General features: G+C 51.0%; 2 protein-coding genes across 4 annotated transcripts in view; one reads left to right on the forward strand and one right to left on the reverse strand.

The window, feature by feature from the left end:
- Nucleotides 1-16883, forward strand: part of LOC143694287 (uncharacterized) — a 39743-nt gene extending 22860 nt beyond the window's left edge. Inside the window, exons 3-8 of one of the 3 annotated variants that reach the window (XM_077179513.1) lie at nt 3120-3228; nt 10801-10893; nt 11870-11984; nt 12773-12888; nt 14136-14203; nt 16746-16883. In XM_077179513.1, the coding sequence (XP_077035628.1) occupies nt 3120-3228; nt 10801-10893; nt 11870-11984; nt 12773-12888; nt 14136-14198 (496 nt within the window). In that variant the 3' untranslated portion in view covers nt 14199-14203; nt 16746-16883. Of the gene's footprint in view, nt 1-3119; nt 3229-10800; nt 10894-11869; nt 11985-12772; nt 12889-14135; nt 14281-14325; nt 16646-16745 lie in introns of those variants that run through there. The other 2 variants (XM_077179512.1, XR_013182643.1) reach the window with 2 other exon arrangements.
- LOC143694288 (uncharacterized) overlaps nt 1-22079 on the reverse strand; it is a 71498-nt gene that overhangs the window by 20906 nt on the left and 28513 nt on the right. The gene's annotated exons all lie outside the window — the stretch shown is intronic.

Genomic DNA, 22079 nt, shown 5'->3' on the forward strand with positions numbered 1-22079 from the left:
GTTCCTGTTAGGAAAAATACACTTTTAATATTTATATTCAGTTTTCTTTGATATTTCTATTGAAAATGTTGGCAATAGTTATCAGTAATGTATTTGATGGTAGTATCTGAGTATTTAGGAACCAAAATTACACCTCACACCCTCGAGTCTGAGTCATTTTTGGGAGACTATAGGTAATTGTTGCAGCAGTGTTTTCAAGCCTGTTCTTCTACTAAAAGGAGTTTTCCAGTTTAGAGGTAAAAGAACAAGGTACTTTTTAAAAATGTTAATTTCCTTACTTGTATCTCTTCATTTTCAAAGAAAGTTATATTGTAAAAAGCAGAGCATTGACATTCATTTAACTCTCCAACTTCTGCTCAATTTTTAAGTACAAAATAAAATGTTTGTCTTGAAATAATTCTATTCTGCACAGTTTAAGCCTTCAGAGTTATAGTTAGGCCGTGCATTTGGGTCATTGACTCCAAATGAGAAGCTGACACAGTCTGGTCAAGCAGGCATTCACAGGTGAGAATGAACATTTGGAATATTTAGGCTTTTATGTACAAGTGGGAAAACGACCCCCTCAGGTTTCTTTCATCAGATATTTAATAAATGCAATAGGAGACATAAACCCCTTTTCTGTGTCTATAAATAATTGACTAATTTTTAAAACTGTGGGCATTCCATTTTGTCCTGAACATGTTGTGTTAGGCACTGAAATGTGAATTGATTGGTTCAGCTGTGTGCTTAGCTCATAGTATCAGTCAGCATGATTTTCCTATTGAAAGGCAGAACTTGGTCAATGTGATCTCCCCTGCTTTTCTCACCTTCCCTCTGCCAAAAGAGAGGGACATGAACTGAACATTGCCCATTGCAGCTGTTCAGAACAGGTGTGGGACCAGTGTTCATAAAGAAAAGCTCTCCAGGGTCTATTTCTGTTGTATTCACAAGACTTGCTATGGTCATTTATGTGCACGTTAAGACTTGTGAACACATTATTTCTTTACATATATTACATTGAAGGCAAAATTTTGTGCAACTGATGAAAAGGAAAAATGGTGTGATTTGAGGATGATCCCACAGATTGTGGTTGGTCTTTGTTTCCATGCTGGAACAGCATCCCTTAGTGTGTGAATCTTAGTGTGTGAATCCAAGGTCTGAATCCCTTAGTGTGTGAATCTTGTCTGAACCTTGCCTGAGGGAAGCCTGAGGACCTGGCAGAGCCATGCAGGCTGGGGCTCAGCTGGAGATACAGAGATGCTTTCCAGTGTGATCATGTAGATCAGCTGTTCCATTGAATAGTTCTGGTTTGTTCAGTTGGATTATGCTTCAGGAACAGGCTATTCAGCATTTTCTTTAGATGTGAGCTGATTTGTTGTTGTTTTAAACTGGAAAAGGCTGCACCCTGTTTTCTTCCATTTGGGAATACATCTTGCAGTGGTTTTGATTGCAAATTCAGATGTAGCAGTAGCAAGAAGATAAGTGGTGTCTATCATTGGAAAAAATTAGTATTTATTTGACAGTTTCTGAAGAGCAGCTGCTTCATCTAAACTAACCAGATAAAGGCCTGGAAGAGAAAGGAGGCTTAAATAGAGACTTTAAAAGGTTCACAAATACATGGTTCAAGGAGGGTAAACAACATGTATGAAGGACTATGTCTTATCTCCTACCCTGAAAATTAATCAGGCAAGAATCTCCCTGAACAGCAATGAAAACTATGTTTTTCCCAATCCTCTCCTTGAATCATGCAACAATTCATAAGGAAATTCATAAGAAGTGGCATTTGGATATTTTTAGGTAACATGTGGATTTTCCTCCCACAGGTAGGGATCCAAACACGGATCAGGAGCCCCATGAATCTCTGCTAGTACAGGAGTTTGTTGCTAAGAATCAGACAGGAAAATATTGATCCCAAATAGTGTCCCAATTCGTGGTGGGAATGATTTTAAGAGTGAAACAGACAAGTCTAGGAGCAAGGCTTTGGTTGAACTCAGAAGAAAATATTCCTGTGAGGAAAAGCAGCTGAGTGTTGCTCCCCAGCCCTGTGCTCTTTCCAGCAGGCAGAGAAAGGAGGCAGCTGCAGTGGGAGCTGGAGCATCAGGTAATTTCCTGAATTGTAGGTGGGCACAGATGATCATGGAAGCTCCAGGAACTGTGCAAGAGCCAGACACAAGGAGCGGGTGTGTTGGACACCTCCGTGAGGGAATGTAGGCACTGAATTCATTTATAGCACATGGAATCCTGGTCTGACTAGCACCTCTCTTACTGACATTTTTAATGACTTCACAGGTTAAACTATTAAAAATAAACTGGGTATAGGTGTCAACTTAGGAATGCTCTCCCTGGGCCAGGATTGAGATCCACGGGGTCAATGAAATCCCTGCAGTCTAGCAGGTGATAGTTGTGTGAAGAACTGGAGAAATTCCCTCTCCATGCTTGGCAAATCTAGTACAATTCACAGGAATGAATCTGATATTGTTTTGAACTGAAACAGGAAATCCAGCGATACAAATCAATATATTTCTGTTTTATTGCAACTGTCTATGATATTAAATATAGGTAAGAGCACAGGAATATGTTCCTGCTAAACAACATAAGCCTGTAGACACTTCAAGGAGGGCCAAGCAGCAAAACCAAAGAATAATTATCAGACTCCTAGTTCTGCTTGTAGGTCCCTGAAGAGATGGAAGGGTAGGACATTTTGCTTTAAAAATGGTAACTACAGCACAATTCTGTGTTTTCATCCATTGTTGTAGTGAATGAGGTGCACTGGTTGGAGTCTGTTCCATGTTAAGAGTTTGGAACCTTGCATTCCAACCAGCCTGTCACTGATCCGACTTACCTTGACTCCCCTGAGGCTCTCGTGGCATTTAGGGATTGTTGTTGATCAGAGATGCCCTCTTTGATTTGTTCTTGTATTTAAAGTTTGCATCTTTATTCCTTTTTGTTGCCTTTGCGTGCATACATTTAGAGCCAATCTGTTTTATTTGATGATTCAATGGGAGCAGGCTTTTGGGGAATTTTATCCCACTCCTATTTAAACAACACTTGTTGCTACAAGTCAGGGTTATGATTTCTGTCTCAGAAATGCCCTAAATATAGAACTGACTTATTTTTACTTCATTATTTCACCTCTTAAGGTACATTCAGTGTCTTATTGGGAGTCCTGAAGATTTTCTTGTCATCAGGAAAATAATTGGCAAGCTACAAATCATTTCCTGCTGTGGGGAAGCTGACAGTGGAAAGAAGGTAAGAGGAAACATTTCTCTGGTTTGAAATGGAGAAAGCGCTAAAAATGACCCTACTCTACCAACATTATTTTCTTTCTGAAGATAGGGATTTTTTTCTTCCTTAGGCCTCCAGGAAGTGTGGAATTAATAAGACAAGGATGCAGCATTGCTACTGAATCAAACACTGTAAAATCAGTGTGCTCACTTTTCTGTCCATGTTGCATTTCCATTGTTTTCTCCATAAGGAACACTTTTGTTTTTGCTTTAGTGTGTCATTTATGTTGTTGCTTTGCTTCATATGTTCTGCAGGAAGCTTCTCAGCTTTTCTCTGTAGCTTTTGACATTTAAACACTGATCATCAAAGCAGTGTTGTGGACTCAGGATGTAACTTCAGAGGTTTTAGTGTTTGCTGTTTTAGAAATGCAGAAATACCAATTGCCATCAGTTCAGAAGATTAGGTTCCCTTTTGGCAAAGCTGTCAACTTTTGACATTTCTAGTCACTTTTCTTCCCCCAGTTCAAAAGGAGATTGATCCTTTCTTTTTGCAGATCTCTTGTTGGTGTTCTTACAACATTATTCTCCAAGAATTCCAGGCAATGATAGTCTTGATTTGTGTGGCTCTATTTTATTCTAGATGACTCAGTGCATAAAAAGAAATGGCCACTGTTCCCAGGCAATTGAGTCAAACGTCTACATCATCCACCCTGTCTTCATGGTAGAAGGATCTAAACAAGTTATCAAAACAACTTAGATATTACCTATTTTTTGGTGGGTTTTGGTTTTGTTTGGGGTTTTTTGTCTGTTTGAGTTGGGGGTTTTGGTTGTTGGTTGGTTGGTTGGGTTGGTTGGTTGGGTTTTTTTGCTAGTTAGGCACAGGTGAAAATTTACATTCCTATCTTGTGAACCTTTTAGAAAAATATTTATTGCCCTATTGTTTTATTGTTTCTCAGACAGCAATTTTCCCATGGGCACCATACCCTCTAACCCTTTGCTGAGTTTATCTCCAGGTTTTAACAAAAAACTATAAAACTGAAGATTTCCTGGAGGGAAAAAAAAAAAAAACAACCTCAATCACTGCTTGATATATGATGCACAATGGAAGTAAATGCTTGGATGTAAATCCTGTTTGACATTTCTCTTACATTTTGAGAAGATGATTTCTTCACTGAGCTCCTCTCTTGTACACTGAGCTGTTCTTTTCATACCTTTAACTCAAGTATTTCACTTGTCTGCTTTGTACAGTGACTTCCCACACAATTCCATCAGCACAGTGGAGGCAGGAGTGAGCGTGGGTCAAAGCTTGAGGCTGAGGGTTGGGGGACATTTGAAACAGAGGAGAAGCCACAGTCTATACCCTCCCATGTACACAGGAACAAAATTTCTCCTCATGCACAAGGAAGGCCTTTTTTGACAGTAGCTGCATTAAAAGTATGAAAAAACCTCCGGGTTTTTCCCTATGTTTCACCCCTTGCCCCCAAAATATTTCCTGCTGATTTTTTTTTCTTGCTGAAAGTTTTGGAAGGATTTCTAACACCAGCTTTCCAAAAGAAAATTTGTGTAGTGCATGATGTTTATCAGTCAGATGTAGCAGACCTTTTCACAGGAACCAAACTGATTGTGTGTAATGTAGTACTGGATGTGTTATGTACTGATGGGCAGCAGGAACACTTGGAAGTTGTTGTGGTGCTAATCTGTAAATCTGGGTACAGAGAGGAACGTTTGTCATGCTGAGGGGTAAATCCAGTGTCATTGCATGGATTCTTTCACTGGGTTTAGGGGGGACTTTTTCTCCAATGATCATTTGATCTGCATTATGAACCTGGCTCGCTGCATGAGGATATTTGTGAAATGGACATAACTCAATAGGATTTGTAAGGGCTCCCACACATGGGGAGGAGGATGTGCACCAACCTCCCTCTGGTGTAACAGCCTCTGTTCACACTTGACCTAAGGAACCTGGAAAATTGGAATTGTCAACAACAATAATCAAACTCTTGAAAAAGCTGGACTGTGAAGTTGTTGAAGTGCACTGGGTTTTGCATGAACAGGAATGTTCTATACACCAACAGGTTTGCAGTGAGCTCCAAGAGAAACTCGCTGCCAGGAAGGTTTTGTGGATGTTCTTGTGCACAGTGATGCTGGCTGGATCATTGCTAATGCTGTAAGAAGTACAACTGAGTCAGCCTAAGTTTTCCTAGGTCACTGAACCAAGGGACAGAAGGCAAGCTTGCCTTCTGACAATAGCATTACAAGCTCATTTTTCTCATTCAGATTTAACAGTGTTTGTGTTTTCCTTGCTTCTTTATGAATTAAGCAACTGTGATGGTGCTCAGGCTGCAGATCAAGTCCAGCAAACAGGAAAGAAAGTGAATCATGACTGGACCATTAACTCCAATGAGAGTCATGAGGTGTTCTAAGCCTGTTTTCTGTTGGAGTTTTGGGCTTTGAAACTCATGTTGAATCAGAACAAGGCTGAACTGTAAGCTATGGCCTGATTCAGGTAATTTTGATTGCTGTATAGAAATTCCTCAATCAATGAATGCTATTACAGGTAGACAGAACAGCTGGCTTGGATCATATTGCTACATTTTCAGATGTTGCCAAAGGTGTGGATAGAAAAGCTGTAGTTAGAAAGTGCAGAGTGACTTGGAAACTGCAGGCACCCAAGAAACTCCTTGTGACAAGAAGAACCTCCTTTGTGCCAGATAAGCTCAGAAGGGGCCACAGGTACAAGTAGAACTCTGCATGGAGCTGATCAGCTCCCATGTCAGTGGAGTTGAATCAGAGCTAAAGAGTGTGGGCACAGTCAGGAGAGTGTGGAAACCTTCCTTGAACTGGTGAGATTCATTAACTTTGGTGCTGTGATTTATGGTGCCACTGACAGCAATGACACTACTGGGATCACTGAATTTACCTTTAGAGGAGACCTTGTACTGAGCAATTGTAAAGAGTTACTGAAAGTTCCCTGTCTCCTACTGGTTTACAGTGTGCATAAGTAGAAAAAAAGGTTCTGCTAAACTCTTCTTTTGATCTGGATGTCCATTGGTGATCCTCATGCTGCTTTGATGGCTGTGCATGTGAGCATAAATCTTTGAATGATCAGCTTTCACATAGTGTCACCTGAAATACTTTTTTAAAAAATAGAAGTAGTTGAGAAGATGCTAGTTATATTTGACAGAATAACCTCCAAATGTGGATATTTTCTGATACTTGTACACATGTGAATTTCATTGTCTCTTCTTGTTCTGCTACCTGAGTTGTTCTCAGTGCTGTTTTCTCCATGCTGGTTTTACAGGACATTGAGGACTTAATTGTTAGTGTGCAGTCACTCATTTTTCATTCAATCACGTGGTCTTGGTGTGATAATGAAGGAAATGGAATGGGAGGGTGGGGCCTAATATATTAAAAAAAAACTAAGATAAAGGTTTGTTTTTTTAATGTGACAATTCAAACTAATTAACCTTTAGACCATGTTTGAATCCAGTGAGATTTAAAAGTTTCTTTAAAGAAATCATTGTAACTTAAAAATGTGTTTTGTTATTTTAATGGTTTAATACATCTAAATTAGCTAAGTAATTTGAAAGAAAATTACTTTGCCATCACTTGAAACTTGTTTCCATTGGTTTCTAGTGGGACTTGAATTCTTTTCCAGATATAATCTGTTTCATGGGGGTGGCTTCACGTTGCAATAATCCTTCTCACTACATTTCTAGGACTTCACTCCTTTACACCTTAATAACAGTCTTGGCAACTAGTCCAGAGCAGTTTCCTGCTCCAGGAGTACTCTGCTTTTTAAAAATAGCACTGAAGCTCTGTGGAGTTTGCCTAGGGGCTCTTCTTGATGACTAAACTGAGCCTTATCAAATACCTGCAATGTTTCCAACATGCAGAAGAGATCTCAGAATCTCTGGCTTTGTTTGCATTTCCTGGACCTAAGAAAAATGTCCGGGGGCTTGGGGAAAATAGTTCTGGTTTTGTGTTTTAGTTTGGGTTTTTTCAGTAGTAGTTGTTGCACAAAGCCTTGCCAAAAAAGCTGAGTGGGGCTGCTGCACAAATTTAAGTCAAGAATTCTGTATGCAGCATTTACAGATTGATGTTTCAAACCCCTGCAGGTCACACTGGGAGAAATCCTGAGGGTTTCTTGCTATGTTAGAATATTGTTCCCAGTGCCTGGAGCTGGCTCACAAAAGTCTGGTTTGCAGTGTATTCAGAAGGACTCCTGCTCCTCACACACGGTGAGGATGGTGCACCCCAGTGCCTTTGCAGTTCAGGGCTGTTTCCAAAGCTGCATTTAAGTAGATGAGGCTGATTCTGCAGGGTCTGAAAGGCCTGAGCCTGCAGGGTGTCTCTTTAGACTGTTTGTGTGGTTTTCTTTGGCTTGGAAAAGTGCAGTGAAAGGGCACGTGACAAACTTGCCTTCTTTTCTGATGGCAAAGGCTCTTTGGAAAACTTCCAATCCAAGGATCATTCCACTTCAGCTGAGCAGGGTCAGGAAACAGCCTTGTCCCATCAAACATGGAACAATAATATTATGTTGCCTTTGGGAATTTCATCAGTGTTTTTATCAATGGACTCATTTAAAGAATAAAGGAAAATGAAGAGTCTCTGAAGATAGATTCTTAGATTAATTTAGAGAGAAACGCTTTTTATGAGTTATTCTTTGGATTTCTCCATTAATTTAGGGGCTTGTTTTAATGATGTTATTCCAGTTTTTCTCACATTTCCTATGTCAGATTCTGTTTGCATGTCATTGCTTAGGTAGCCTAAAAGAGTGGGATGAGCAAGCTCTGGGCATACTCAGTGGTTTGTATTCTCCTCTAGTTAGAAAAAACAAGGCCCCTTTTCTTCAGTGAAGCCTCTTTGTTTGCACTCCAGGTCTCTGTTCCTTGTATTGCTGCATTGCCCGTGGTTTGAAAAGAGGCTTTAGGCCAAAACCATGGATGTGATGGAAAGTGAGACTTTCTGAGCAAAGTGTGGGAGCAGCACCTTTCAGATGGAAAGATGTTTTCCCCTATTAGTTACTAACACTTCCACCAGCCTGTGGTGCAGATGCTCACCCATGTATTTGCACAAGCTCCATGAAACAGGATGTTCAGAAATACAGAGGAAAATGGGAAGGAATTATGAATATGCAGAGCCAGCCACTGGCAGTTTTTTCTGCTTCTGAGAGTGAGAGGCAAATGATGTTCTTACTAAAATCCAAGTCAGAAATGGCCAAAATTGGCATTTATATAAAGCCAGAAAATGTCTGTCAGGTTTAAGTGGGCGGTGGAACTCCAAATTGAGCCAATAGTTCAACTCAGTGCTGTGATGAATATCACCTGCTGAATTAATCATCTTCTTTGTCCATTGAGGCAAAATGTTACTGAGAACTAATCCACATGAAAGATGATCTAAAATGCAGTTTTAGACTGCTTTGTAAATCATGGTGTAAGGATCTGGAGTAGTCCTCATCCTGGTTTAGTGTGTTAGTTATCAAAGTCATTTATAAATGGTGTGCTCTTGGCAGCCAGTGATAGTGCAACTCTCCTCTACTGGCAGCAAGGAAATTCCAAACTCTAGATCAAATGTATAATAAAACATTTACTACATGGCACAAAGACCTGTGTGGTTTTGGGGCTTTTCTTAAATATAGCTATATACTTGGAAATCTAAGCTGAGATGTACGGGTTCAAAATCACCAGACCCCAATATCTGTTGTTCTGAAGGGTGTTGTGAGTTCTGAAGCTGTTGCATGAGTTCATGTTGCTGCACTCAGTGGTTTTGTTCTTGTTTCATTTTGGTTATTGAAGCCCTCTGTTCATCTGCTAACTCAGGCACTGGGTGACAGCAGCACATTGGAGCTGCTTTCTGGATTGGGTTGGATTCAGTGACATTGGAGTCATTGGCACAGTGGTGTTAAGCTCCCTGGGAGTGTGAGGACTCCCAAAACTCTCAGCAGGCTCTTCTGAGACACTGGGTAGCACCATTGCTGTCCCAATATTCAGGTGCTTGTCCTGTCTGGGGTGATCCCTTGCTGGCCAGGCAAAGGATTCCTTTCCCCCTGTGTCTCCAGCCATGGCAGCTGCTTTGGGCTGTGTGCCATGGCCACAACAGCAGCTTTGGTTGGATGGTCCTGGTTTGGGCTGAGCTGCTGGAACAGAATGCTTCCCAGCAAGCACTCCAAGGCAAGGTGATTTTCATACCTTGTTATCCCCTTTCCCATTCCCTCTCCCTTTTTCCCTGCTGGCATACTTGCCTGTCTCCTATCCAGTCTTTTCCTTCTCTTGCTTTTTATCTTGGTCCCAGTTTGGCTGCATCTATACCCAGATCTGGCATTTCTGATGCATTACTACCCAGATAATCCCAGGCTTTTGTGCTGCTCCTGGTGCAGTTACACAAATGCTGCTGGCCTCTACTCTCCAGAAAACCCCCAGTACTCTCCTTCAATTATCTGTGGAATTAATCTCTTGTTCACGTCATTTCCACATTCCTACCTGTGAAGCCCAGTTGTTCTTTCATTTCTGCTGTCTGTCCCTCTTCTCCCCTGTGGCATTTTTCCATGCCATGCTCAGCAGGTTTCCATGTCCCTGCAGCCCTAGGAGGTATTTAAGACAAACTCTGTCCGTCTGCCATGCCTTTTCCCAGCTGGAAGAGCTTCTCTGGGCAAGAGCAGGTTTTTGGATCATTCCAAATGTCTATAAAAGGCTTCTCCTTGCCCAGCAACCCAGAGAAGTGAAATAAAACTGCCATGGCAGGACACTGAGCACTGAAACTGAACTGAAATGTGCTCTAATACTTCATCACTGCAGTTTAGTTATTTTCAGAAAAAGCTTAAATATTTTGTGACTCGTGGGTTTCCCGATGTCTCAAAAGTTGTGCTGTCATTTCTACAGAGACAGAGATTCTTTTTCCAAGGTAGCATCAATAGGTTTCCCAGGCTAACATAATGATTCACTTTGGTATCCACAAGGATTAGAAGTGGTCTTTCAGAATAGCAGGTGAGAGAAGGATCAGTTATATTACTGATCAGATGAACTGGATAGAATAAAGACACATTAAGATTTAGAAGTCAAAAATTATTATGTAAATATTAAGAGTAATAATAGTTCATGGTAATAGTTTAATAGTTAATAGTAATTAGTAATTAGTCATTTTAGTTTAATAGTTAGTAGAAATACTTTTACTCACATCATATCCTTTTTAGTATCTTCAAAGGAAGCAAGAGTTTTCTTTAAATTATCTCACTTGGAAAGTTTTTTTCCGTTAGGCAGAGCCTCTGGGGTTGATGGGCACAGGAGGGAATTTCCAGCAGGAGCTGAGGCGTTTCCTTTGCTCTGCCCAGCCCCAGGAGGGCTGTGGGAGGCAGAGGATGTGGGAGCAGGAGCTTTGCCCCCTGCCCCGGGGGAGTCTCTGCTGTCCCAGCCCCAGCAGAGCAAACGTTTGTGCTTTCACATCCCGTTCCAAGGAGCTGCCCAGGCAGGAACGGGGATGGGCGCGGAGCAGGGACGGTGCCAGGCACAGGGGCACATCCAGAGGGTGCCACCAGCCCGTCCCTGCTGCCCAGGCTGGCATGAGCAGGCTGGGCACCGTCCCTGGGTTTGCTCTGCAGGCTGAGGAAGCCAACCCTGGCGAGGAGGAAGATGAGGAGGTGTGGGAGGATGGAGACAGCGGCCCCCAAAGGCTGGGGAAGGCCCAGCTCCAGGTAGGAGATGCTGCCTTCCAAGGAGAGGGACTGGTCTGTCCCACTGGAATTTGGGCTGGGAGGCCAATGGAACAAAGGGGTTGATTCCATTTGCGTACGTGGGCCAGGCTGTGTTTGAAACAGCCCAAGGCAGCAGAGAGCTGGAGTCATTTCCTAGCAGGGAACTTGATTTGGAAGCTGCATTCCAAACTCTTGTCCACATTTATGTTATCTCCCCCATGGAGATGCCTAAGGAAGGTGGGGTGTTTCTAACAAGAGAACATCCCAATTCAGCTGTGGCAGAGGGCTTAAACTTAAAGTGTGAGTGGAGCTGCCTTTAGGACACTTCAAATTCCTTAGTATGTGAATGGAATGTAAATGAAATATCCAAACCCTGACAAGCTTGTGTGAACTCCAGAGCCTCTGCAAGTGTTTTACAGCCTGGGAGGGAGACAAGAGTCTGGAGTCTCTCCCCAAAAACTGGCTGCTGTTTGTTTGACCAGGCATAGGAATGACTGTGTATTCCCTGGGGCTGTCCTTATGGAGAAAGGTTTCTTTGTGTGCCCTGGGTTTATTCAGGGTATCTTCAGCATGATGGAAACTGATTTCATTGAAATGCCAGAGGTGCCCAATGCTTTCCCCAGCCAGAGCTCAGCACCAGCCCTGTGGAAGGGGTTTAATGCCCATTTTCCCAATCCCTCCAGGCAGCAGCACTGGAGCACTTGAGCCAAACATGGCCAAGGAGGCAAATCCAGGGATTGGACAGTGGGAGTTTGCACTGCCCCTGGAATCCCAGACCTGGAGCTGTGCTTCAGAGAGCCCAGGAGATGCTGCCTCACTCAAACCTCATTTAAAGCTCAGCATCCTCCCTGCTCCCTTGGGAATTATTGCTGCTCCCTTAGCTGCTCTTCCTTAGTACTGTTATTATTATTATGTTATTGTTATTGATGTTATTGTTACTATTATTGTAAACTCCCACTCCCTGTCTCTTCCATAGCCCTGTGCTTCCCAGAGCTGGTGCTTTAGGAAACCCCTGCAGCCTGGGAAGGGCTTTTGGCTCCAGACACGTTCCCAGTGCCCAGGAGCAGCAGGACCTGTGCTGCTCCCAGCAGGTGAGGCACAGGTGCCTTTCCTTCCTTCCTTCCTTCCCTGCTGCACTTGGGATTTTTGAGGGGTCTCTGGGGCTCTGAGGGATAAGTTCTTTGTCACTCCAGGGCAGAATTAGCCCTGGTCCCACCAAAAACAGGAGAATTCATTTTATCCTTGGTTTTGGATACACATTTGATGTTTTCTCTCTGTTGCTGACACCGTGTGGTGAAGCAGCAGCTCCCAACTTTGTCAGTGCTGCTCCCTGGAATAGTTTTTATCTGTAGAAGCATGAATTCCCTGCTGGAATCCAGTCACAGCCCCCAGACCTATGTGCACTTGAAGGTCTCACACCCTGACCAGGACAATTTCCTGTCTCTAGACATGGAAAATGGGGGAAAACTCAGGCTGGAGTGGAGCCAGGATGCAGAATGGGGGAGTGAGGCAGTGTGCTCAGCCCAGGCTGGGGTTGGCACAGGGGCTGTTCCCTGTTGGATGACACCCACGTGGAACAAATCCTTCTCTTCCTTTGTCCAAAGTCCAATGGCAAAGCATTGAATAACTCACAAGTGGGGCCTGGAATGAAAATGGTTCTGTTAAAATTAGGTCAAGAATGTGATAAGAAAAAATGGGCATCCTTTGGCTGTATTAAAATAGTAGCGAATAAAATGTTGACAAGGAGCACTTTTATCTGGTGTCACCTTTCCTTTTTGATGGATATAATCCCATAGTGAACAATCAGAACAGAAGGAGGAAAGCCAGGAGCCTTTGACTTCCAGAGTGGACCTAATTTCCATTTTCTCCTCTCTTTCAGGACAGGAAAAACCACTTAACTCATGCCATCTTTGCCCAGAGCTGTGGAGTTTGAGCAGCCAAACCCAACGGGCTCCAGCTGCACTGGAGGGTCCCTGCTCCTGCCCATGGTGTGGGGTGAGTCCCCAGCTGTGCCCAGAGTGTCACAGACCCAGAGGGCTCTGCCCTGGTCCCAGGCTGTCCCTGCCCTGCTCCCTGCTGTCCCCAAGGCCTGAGAGCCAGAGAGAGCCCTGTCCCAAGGGGCCTTTGTCACCCTTGTCACCTTGTCAGGAATGTGGTGGCAGCCCCGGGAGCAGCTGCTGGGAGCTGGGGCAGGGCCTGGCACTGATCCAGGGCAGGGCAGTGCTTCCCTTGGGGGGGTTGGCCCCCCACGCTGAGCTCAGGCAGGATCAGGCTCACAGATGCTGCATTTTGTGCCCCTGAGAGTTTCTGTCCCCCCTGGGGATTTCCTGCCGGGATGGGGCAGCGCAGGAGCAGAATTGAACCTGCAGCTCCCGTGGCCATTGCTGGCCTTTGGCTCTCTGCTGTGCCCTCAGACCGTGGCAATTTGCTGCTGCCACTGCCACCCCCTGGGGCTGTGTCCTCCTGGCAGCCCTTCCCAGCCCCAACAGGAGCTCCAGTGGAGCCTCTGTGCCTGTTGGCAGTGTTTGCTGGCAATGTGCCTCACCCCTGGCAGGATCCTTTTGTTCCAGAGCAGGCAGACTCCAGAGCTTTTGGGCTGCTCAGCTGCAGGGCTGGATTGCAGAAGTCCCTGCAGAGAAGAATAACAGTGAGGTTTGTCCAAGTGGTGCTTTCAGAGCCCACCTGACAGTCTGTGCTTTGTGCTGGAGGTTATTGTGCATTGGCACTGCAGGGAATCAATGTCCTCTTCCCAGTTCAGCCCAGCAGATCCCAAAGGCTCTTACAGGAATATTTATCCTTTACTTCCCTGTATGATAACTTCATCTCCACCTGCCATGAGCCATTCCTTGAGTTCTCCTGGAGAAAACCTCACAGCAGAGGAGTTTGCAAAGAACCCAGAGCTGTGCTTGGAGCAGAGAGAGCTGAGAGCTGTGTCTGCCTGTGCTGCCCCAGCCTGGCAACACCCACATGGAACAGCCTGGGCAGATGGGATTAGATGGAGCAAAATCCCTTCGTGCAAGAGGTTTTCTCCTGTGCAGATCAGGCATGGGGCAGGCAGTGAACTTTGGAAATCAGCTGATTTCCCCAGAAAGCATCACTCCCATCAGCATCAATGACAGGACCTGTGCCCACTGCTCAGGAGTCACCCAGCCAAAAGCAAGGGCAAAGCTTGCTTTGGGTCTGAGAACTTGAAATAACTTGGAAAGAGAAGAAATGACCTTTTTCTTCTTCCTTCCTTTCAGATGCTGGAATTGCCTCTGTGGATGTGCACTGAGCCCTCACTGCAGGGAACTGCCAGGCCTTAATGGTGGTGAGCTCATGTTCTTCTCACTGGGGAACTGGAAATAATTATTAATTAGTAATTGCAGAAATGTTTTCTGAAACCTTTCCCCTTTGCTGGTAGACCTTCTCTTTGTGGCTTTGAATTTACAGAATTCCCTGCTGTCCTTTGCCCTGCCTGAATTCCTTGCAGTTCCTAACTGGGAAAACCTGGGATAACTCAGAGGGGACAGAGGTGACATTTTTAGCTGAAAACCTGGGGCAGTTGAGAGGGGACACAAGAACTGTTTGTGTAGGAAAATGTGAGGGGTGTCAAGGGGAGCAAGGTGGCATTTGGAGGGGAAAGCTGAGGTGATGTTCAGGGGAGAGAATGCAAATTTCAGAGTAGAAAAGAGCTAATCAATATTGTACAGGAAGGAAAAGTTTGGGGATAAAACTCAATGCAATCTGTAGGGGACAGAATGAAGATATTGGAGTAAAAAGGAGCTACTCAGTAGCAGACAAGGAACATTTTGGAGGCAAAGCTTGACAAAATCTCAAGAATAGAGAATGAACATACGGAGGGAAAATTGAGGTGATGAGTACTGAGCATACAGTTGGGAAAATTCGGGGGCTAAATCTTGACAAAAGCTACATGATAGAAAGTAAATAATGTTGAAGGAAAAATGAGGGAATCAGTAGGGGACAGGTAGGGAAATTTTGGGGGGAAAAACTTGAAATAATCTAAAGGTTGAAAATTAATATTTTCAGGCAACAATGAGGTAATAAGTTATGGACAGTTACAGAAAATTTTGGGAGTAAAACCTGAGTAATTCCCAAGGGAGAGGGTGAACACTGACATCAACTGAGGCAGTCACTGGGGGCAGGCAAGGAAATTTTGGGGGTAAAACTTGGGAAGATCTGCAGGGCAGAGAATGAACATCTTGAGGGAGAAATGGTCAGAAGTCAACATTAGGTAGAATTTGGGGGGCAAACCCTGAGGTAATTATCTAGGAACAGGAAGTGATTTTGGGATAAAATCTGACATAATTGGCAGGGGACAGAGTGAACATTGTGGGAGTAAGAGACATAACCTGTGTGGTTTTGGTTTTAAAATCTAGTTGGTAAATAGGGGACAAAATGGACATTTTGTAATAAAATCTGAGGTAATCTGTAGAGGAAACAATGGATATTTTGAGGTGAAAAGGAGGTAATCAGTACTGGGCAGGTAGGGAAAAGTGAGGGCTAAAATGTGAGATGATCTCTAGGAGAGAGCAGGAACATCCTGAGGTAAACTGAGGGAATTACTGTGGACAGGTGGGTAAATCTGGGGAAAAAACTTGAGGCAATCTCCCTGGTAGAAAATTAATATTTTAAGGTAAAAATGAAGTACTCTGTGGTGGAGAGGTAGGGAAAATTTCAAGGGTAAAATCTGAGGTGATTGGTAGCAGAGAGGATGCACTTGATGGGGTAAACTGAGGTAACCACTTATGGACAGGTAGGGAAAATAATGGGAATAAAGCTTGTGGTAATCCCCAAATTAGAGAAAGAATGTTTTCTTGTAAAAAGTGAGGAAATCAGAAGGGGACAGACAGGGAAAATTTGAGGGAGAAATCTCAGGTAATCTCAAGGTGAGGGAAGGACTGTTTAGAGGTAACCTCTGGACTCTCTGTGTCCTCCTTCCCTGGCAGCAGCTGGTAGGGCAGGGAGAAGAGGCCTCAGGCTGGAGAGGGGCAGGAGAAAGGCCCTGTGGGCAGAGGAAGCCCCTGGTGTCACCAGGGCACCCATGGAGAACAGAATGGACACTCTGGGAGCACATGGAGGTGATTGGATTGTCCCCTTGGGGGATGCTGGCATTTAGATTATTCCATCCATTTGGCTGCTGAAATTTCCCAGCCCAGGGGCTTTGGCTGGCAGGGCAGCACTAAGATTGTTCCCTGTGGGGTGCCCAGATTTGGGGTTCATCTTTGCAGTTTAGATGAATTAGAGCTATAGCCCTGAATCCTCTGCTAGAATAACCTGCCAGTGCCTCATCCAGCACGGATATCCATGGGTATCCTCAGGCAGCATGGATATTCCCACACAGAGCTGCCTATCTGACACCAGCTGTGCCAGGAACCAACAGAGGCTCTGAGGAAGCTCAGTGGGATCAGGACAAGGACAGGTTGATACTCGATAGCATTTGCTATTTTTAACCCTTGGCTATTTATTCATCCCCCAGCCCCACCCCTGTTCCCGGGGGCACTTGCAGAGCTCCCTGGAATTCCGTGGGCTCCACCCCCGGGCTCGGCTCCAGCTGATGCTCTCAGCAGCGAGGGCGGGGCCGGACGCGCTCCCGGCCCTGCTGGGGCAGCCCCTGTGCCCAGGGGAGGGCATCGCTCCCTGCAGGAGCTGAGCTCATTCCAGAGCCTCGGCAGCGACCTCCGGGAGCTCTTTTCCCTGAGGAAAGGGATGCACATCCCTGCCTGCAGGGCACCTGCGCTGTGACCCACCTGTGCCAGCTTCCCAGCACTTCTGCAGTCCCAGCTGGCTCTCGAAGCACTCCAAACTTCATCCAAACCAAACTTCATCAAACTCCAACCTTTTGTTCTAAGGCATCTCCGAGGGCCTTGCTTGGGATTGAATTTCTGTGAGTGGAATTCCCTGGGCTTTAAGGCTGCTGCTGGAGGATGTCCCCAGGCTGGAAGGGAAGGCACTGGAGTGGCCGGGACACACCCGGTGGCTGTGTGGGAACTCCAGGAGGTGGCACCGGGAATTGCTGGCTGAGCTCCTCTGCAAAGGCAGCGTGCAGCACTCCCAGGCAATGGCAGCTGTTCCTTGGGCTGGTTTGGGGATGTCAGGGGGCTCTGTCCGGGCTGCAGCCTCTCCGGGGCCCCGTTGAGAGCAGCCCCTGGCCCAGGAGCCGCGGGCAGCCCTTGATCCGTGCCCATCCCAGCGCTGCCCGGGCATCCCAGTGCCCGCCCCGGGTGTGCCTGGCACGCTGCCTGCACGGGCAGGACACTGAGGCACAGCTCCTGCCCTGCAGGCACCGAGGGCAGGAGGGGCTGGTTCCCCCCTGGGCTCGGCCTCCTCCCGCCCCGCGTTCCCGGCCAGCCGGGACACACGGAGGGAGCAGCGAGGAACATTCCTGGCAGGGAGCAGGAGTCCCCGAGGGCTCCGTGCAGCTCCGGGCCGGAGAAGCAGCGCCGGGCTCAGCCCCCGCCGTGAGTTTGGGCTGTGAGCGCTCCCCTGCAGGAAAGGCCCCTCTGCAGGCGGGACCGGCCCTGACACTCTCCACAAGAGCTTCGGCCTTGGAGCAAGGGAACCCTCAGGACTCGCTCCTTTCTCCCCGGAAAGGGACACGGCATCAGCACCTTTACAGCTATTTAGGAAATGCTGGAAAAGACAGAAAATCAAGGAAATCAGGGAAGAGTTTTGTGCTGTCACACAGCTGTTCACCTGTGTTGTTCCACGGTCATGTGCTGGCTATGGAGCTCTGCCCTACAGACCTTCCAGGGGCTGGTGTGTAAAGCAGCATTGGCAAAGGAATTGCCCTGCTGGCCTTTGGCATTCCCGTCCCAGGCAGGGCATTGCCATTACCTGAGACTGGCTTGGTTGGAGCAGGGTGCTGAAAATGCCAAAGTTGTGGTTCAATCCCCAGCTGAACCCTTCACGTAAAGGTTCAACCTGGTGCTCCTGGTGTGTCCCTTCCCACTCAGGATATCTGATGACCTGGAAATAAAGAATAAACAATTGTCACTGGCTTTTTGAACCTAGAAGTTTTTTGTATTGGAGAGTATGAGCCATAGGGAAAGTGGGGAAAGGAGGAAGAGCATCAGGTCTCACCTGGCAGGTGTCAGGCGAGCGGCCCGAGCAGAAGCGAGCCCGGGCAGGGCCCCGTGCCCGCACCCGGCACAGTCGGAGCAGGAGCAGCAGCGCCGGGCTCGGCCCCAGCGCCCGGCCCGGAGCGGCTCCTCCGGCCCGCGGCGATGCAGCCCCGCTCGTTCCGCGGGGACGCGGCGGGCGAGAGCCCCGGGGGTGCGGGCATGGGGTGCGGGTCCCGCTCTGCGCGCGGTGGCCTTGGGGGTAGCGGGGCTGAGGGGGCTCCGCATCCCCGCGGGGGCCGGGCCGGGAGCGCGCCCCGGGGGCCGCCGCGCTCGCAGCCCCGCTCCGTGTCCGCCAGGGGGCGCCCCGCGGGGCGGCGGCGCTGAGGCAGCGGCGGGGCCTGAGGGCTCCCGGGGCCGGCACGGGCGGTCCCCGCGCCCCGGCCGCTTCCAGCCGCGATCCAGCGCCTGCTCCGGGAACGCGCCGCTCTCCTGCCGGGCCCGGCACCGGCACAGCCCCGGCTCCCTACGGCAGCAGCGGGACCTGCCCGGAGCCGCAGCGGGAGCAGCCCCGGAGCAGCCGCGGTCCAAGCGGGAGCGGCAGCGCCGGGCTCAGTCCGCGCCCGTCCCGGAGCGACTCTTCCCGCCCCCGGTGATCCCGGTCCCAGCCCCAATCCCGCCTCGGTTCTGCAGCCCCAGGACGGAGAATCGGCTCAGCCCGGGACCCCCAGCAGACACCGGCAGGACCCGGAGCCGGATTCCCAGGCCCTGGTCCTGTCCCCTGCCTCACCTCAGCGCCTCGAGCCCCACGCAGCACCAGAAGCAGCCCCCGGTCCGGGACTCCGCACAGCGCTCCAGCGACGGCCCCGCCGCATCCCAGGATGAGCATCCTCCGCACAAAACGGAGCAGGCGCGGATCCACCGGGATTTACGGGCGCGGGCGGGGCGGGGCGGGGCCAGCTCAGGTGTGAGGGGCGGGGCCGGCTCAGGTGTGAGGGGCGGGGCCGGCTCAGGTGTGAGGGGCGGGGCCGGCACAGGTGCGCGGGGCCCCAGCGCGGCTGCGCGGGGCGGGGCCGAGAGGATTTAAGCGCCGGGAATCGCCGTTAGCGCCATTTGCCCCCTCGGCGCTCGGAGGGGAAGGTTCTGTCCGCGCGGGCTCCATATCTTTTTATTTGTTTCTTTTCTTTTTCGCTTTTTTTTAACCATTTTTTTTTCAATACCTCCCCTCTCTCCCTCCCTTCCTCCCCTCCCCCACCCCCTACACCCTCCCCCCCCCCTACCCCCCCCCCCCCCCTCCCCCCTAGCCCTCCCCTCCCTCCCCCCCAAACCGCTCCCTCCGGGGCCGGTCCCCCCTACCCTTCCTATGCCCCTACACACCCCGACCCTACCCTCCCCCTCCTTCCTCCACGGTTCCTTCTCTCCCCAGCCCGGCTCCCACCGGCCCCAACATCCTTTTTCCCCCCCAATTCCGCTTTCCCCTCCTTCCTTCACTCTTCCTCCTCCTCCACCTCCCCCTGTTTTCCTTCCTCACCTTGACCCCCCCACCTGTGCTCCATCCTCGTCCTCCATCCTCCGCCCGTCCTGCCCCCGCCACCCCACCTGCCCCTGTCCCCGTCCCTGCACACCCCGACCCCCCCCACCTGCCCTCCATCCTTGACCCACCCCGAGCACCCCCTGTGTCCCCCTGTTCCCGTCTTCTGTCCCCCGCTCCCTCTTTCCCCCGCAGCCGCGGGTCCCGGGGCGCCGCAGAATAAAGCCCAGAGGGCCGGAGCGGCGCCCCCGCTGTCCCTGGAGCCCCCACACGGGGCCGGAGCCGCTGGGCGGGTCCCCCCATTCCAGTGCTAAGCACGGCCCGACACCGCCGGGGTTCCGGCTGTCCCTACATCACACTGGGGGTCCCCGGGGCGGGGGAAAGGTTGGGGGGTGGGTTAGGCAGGGCCCCCTCCTCGGGAGGGGGTCCGGGGGGGGAGGGGGGTTGGGGGCGGGAAGGGGGTGTGGGGGGGGGGTGGGGTAGGGGGGGTGGGGCCCCCTCCGGAGGAGGGGGTCCCTGGGAGGGGGGGCGGGGCGGGCCCCCTCCGGAGGAGGGGGTCCGGGGGAGGGGGCGGGCGGAGGGGGGCATTCCCCCTCCAGGCCCCGCCCCCTTCCCCGGACCCCCTCCTCCGGACGGGGCTCGGCCCGAGCCCCCCCTCCCTGGGACCCCCTCCTCCGGACCGGGGCCCCGGGGGGAGGGAGGGAGGGGGCGGGCGGGGTGGGGTGGGCCGAACGGGAGGGATGGTTTCTCTGTCCGGTTATGTCGATGTCTGTCTGTGTTCGAGCTGCAGAGTGACGTGACCCCCTCTGCTTCCCCCCCACCCCGCCCGCCCCCCCTCCCTCCCCCCGGGGCCCCGGTCCGGAGGAGGGGGTCCCAGGGAGGGGGGGCTCGGGCCGAGCCCCGTCCGGAGGAGGGGGTCCGGGGAAGGGGGCGGGGCCTGGAGGGGGAATGCCCCCCTCCGCCCGCCCCCTCCCCCGGACCCCCTCCTCCGGAGGGGGCCCGCCCCGCCCCCCCTCCCAGGGACCCCCTCCTCCGGAGGGGGCCCCACCCCCCCTACCCCACCCCCCCCCCCCACACCCCCTTCCCGCCCCCAACCCCCCTCCCCCCCCGGACCCCCTCCCGAGGAGGGGGCCCTGCCTAACCCACCCCCCAACCTTTCCCCCGCCCCGGGGACCCCCAGTGTGATGTAGGGACAGCCGGAACCCCGGCGGTGTCGGGCCGTGCTTAGCACTGGAATGGGGGGACCCGCCCAGCGGCTCCGGCCCCGTGTGGGGGCTCCAGGGACAGCGGGGGCGCCGCTCCGGCCCTCTGGGCTTTATTCTGCGGCGCCCCGGGACCCGCGGCTGCGGGGGAAAGAGGGAGCGGGGGACAGAAGACGGGAACAGGGGGACACAGGGGGTGCTCGGGGTGGGTCAAGGATGGAGGGCAGGTGGGGGGGGTCGGGGTGTGCAGGGACGGGGACAGGGGCAGGTGGGGTGGCGGGGGCAGGACGGGCGGAGGATGGAGGACGAGGATGGAGCACAGGTGGGGGGGTCAAGGTGAGGAAGGAAAACAGGGGGAGGTGGAGGAGGAGGAAGAGTGAAGGAAGGAGGGGAAAGCGGAATTGGGGGGGAAAAAGGATGTTGGGGCCGGTGGGAGCCGGGCTGGGGAGAGAAGGAACCGTGGAGGAAGGAGGGGGAGGGTAGGGTCGGGGTGTGTAGGGGCATAGGAAGGGTAGGGGGGACCGGCCCCGGAGGGAGCGGTTTGGGGGGGAGGGAGGGGAGGGCTAGGGGGGAGGGGGGGGGGGGGGGTAGGGGGGGGGGAGGGTGTAGGGGGTGGGGGAGGGGAGGAAGGGAGGGAGAGAGGGGAGGTATTGAAAAAAAAATGGTTAAAAAAAAGCGAAAAAGAAAAGAAACAAATAAAAAGATATGGAGCCCGCGCGGACAGAACCTTCCCCTCCGAGCGCCGAGGGGGCAAATGGCGCTAACGGCGATTCCCGGCGCTTAAATCCTCTCGGCCCCGCCCCGCGCAGCCGCGCTGGGGCCCCGCGCACCTGTGCCGGCCCCGCCCCTCACACCTGAGCCGGCCCCGCCCCTCACACCTGAGCCGGCCCCGCCCCTCACACCTGAGCTGGCCCCGCCCCGCCCCGCCCGCGCCCGTAAATCCCGGTGGATCCGCGCCTGCTCCGTTTTGTGCGGAGGATGCTCATCCTGGGATGCGGCGGGGCCGTCGCTGGAGCGCTGTGCGGAGTCCCGGACCGGGGGCTGCTTCTGGTGCTGCGTGGGGCTCGAGGCGCTGAGGTGAGGCAGGGGACAGGACCAGGGCCTGGGAATCCGGCTCCGGGTCCTGCCGGTGTCTGCTGGGGGTCCCGGGCTGAGCCGATTCTCCGTCCTGGGGCTGCAGAACCGAGGCGGGATTGGGGCTGGGACCGGGATCACCGGGGGCGGGAAGAGTCGCTCCGGGACGGGCGCGGACTGAGCCCGGCGCTGCCGCTCCCGCTTGGACCGCGGCTGCTCCGGGGCTGCTCCCGCTGCGGCTCCGGGCAGGTCCCGCTGCTGCCGTAGGGAGCCGGGGCTGTGCCGGTGCCGGGCCCGGCAGGAGAGCGGCGCGTTCCC

Source organism: Agelaius phoeniceus, chromosome 6, assembly GCF_051311805.1.
Source record: "Agelaius phoeniceus isolate bAgePho1 chromosome 6, bAgePho1.hap1, whole genome shotgun sequence".
NCBI lineage: Eukaryota > Metazoa > Chordata > Aves > Passeriformes > Icteridae > Agelaius > Agelaius phoeniceus.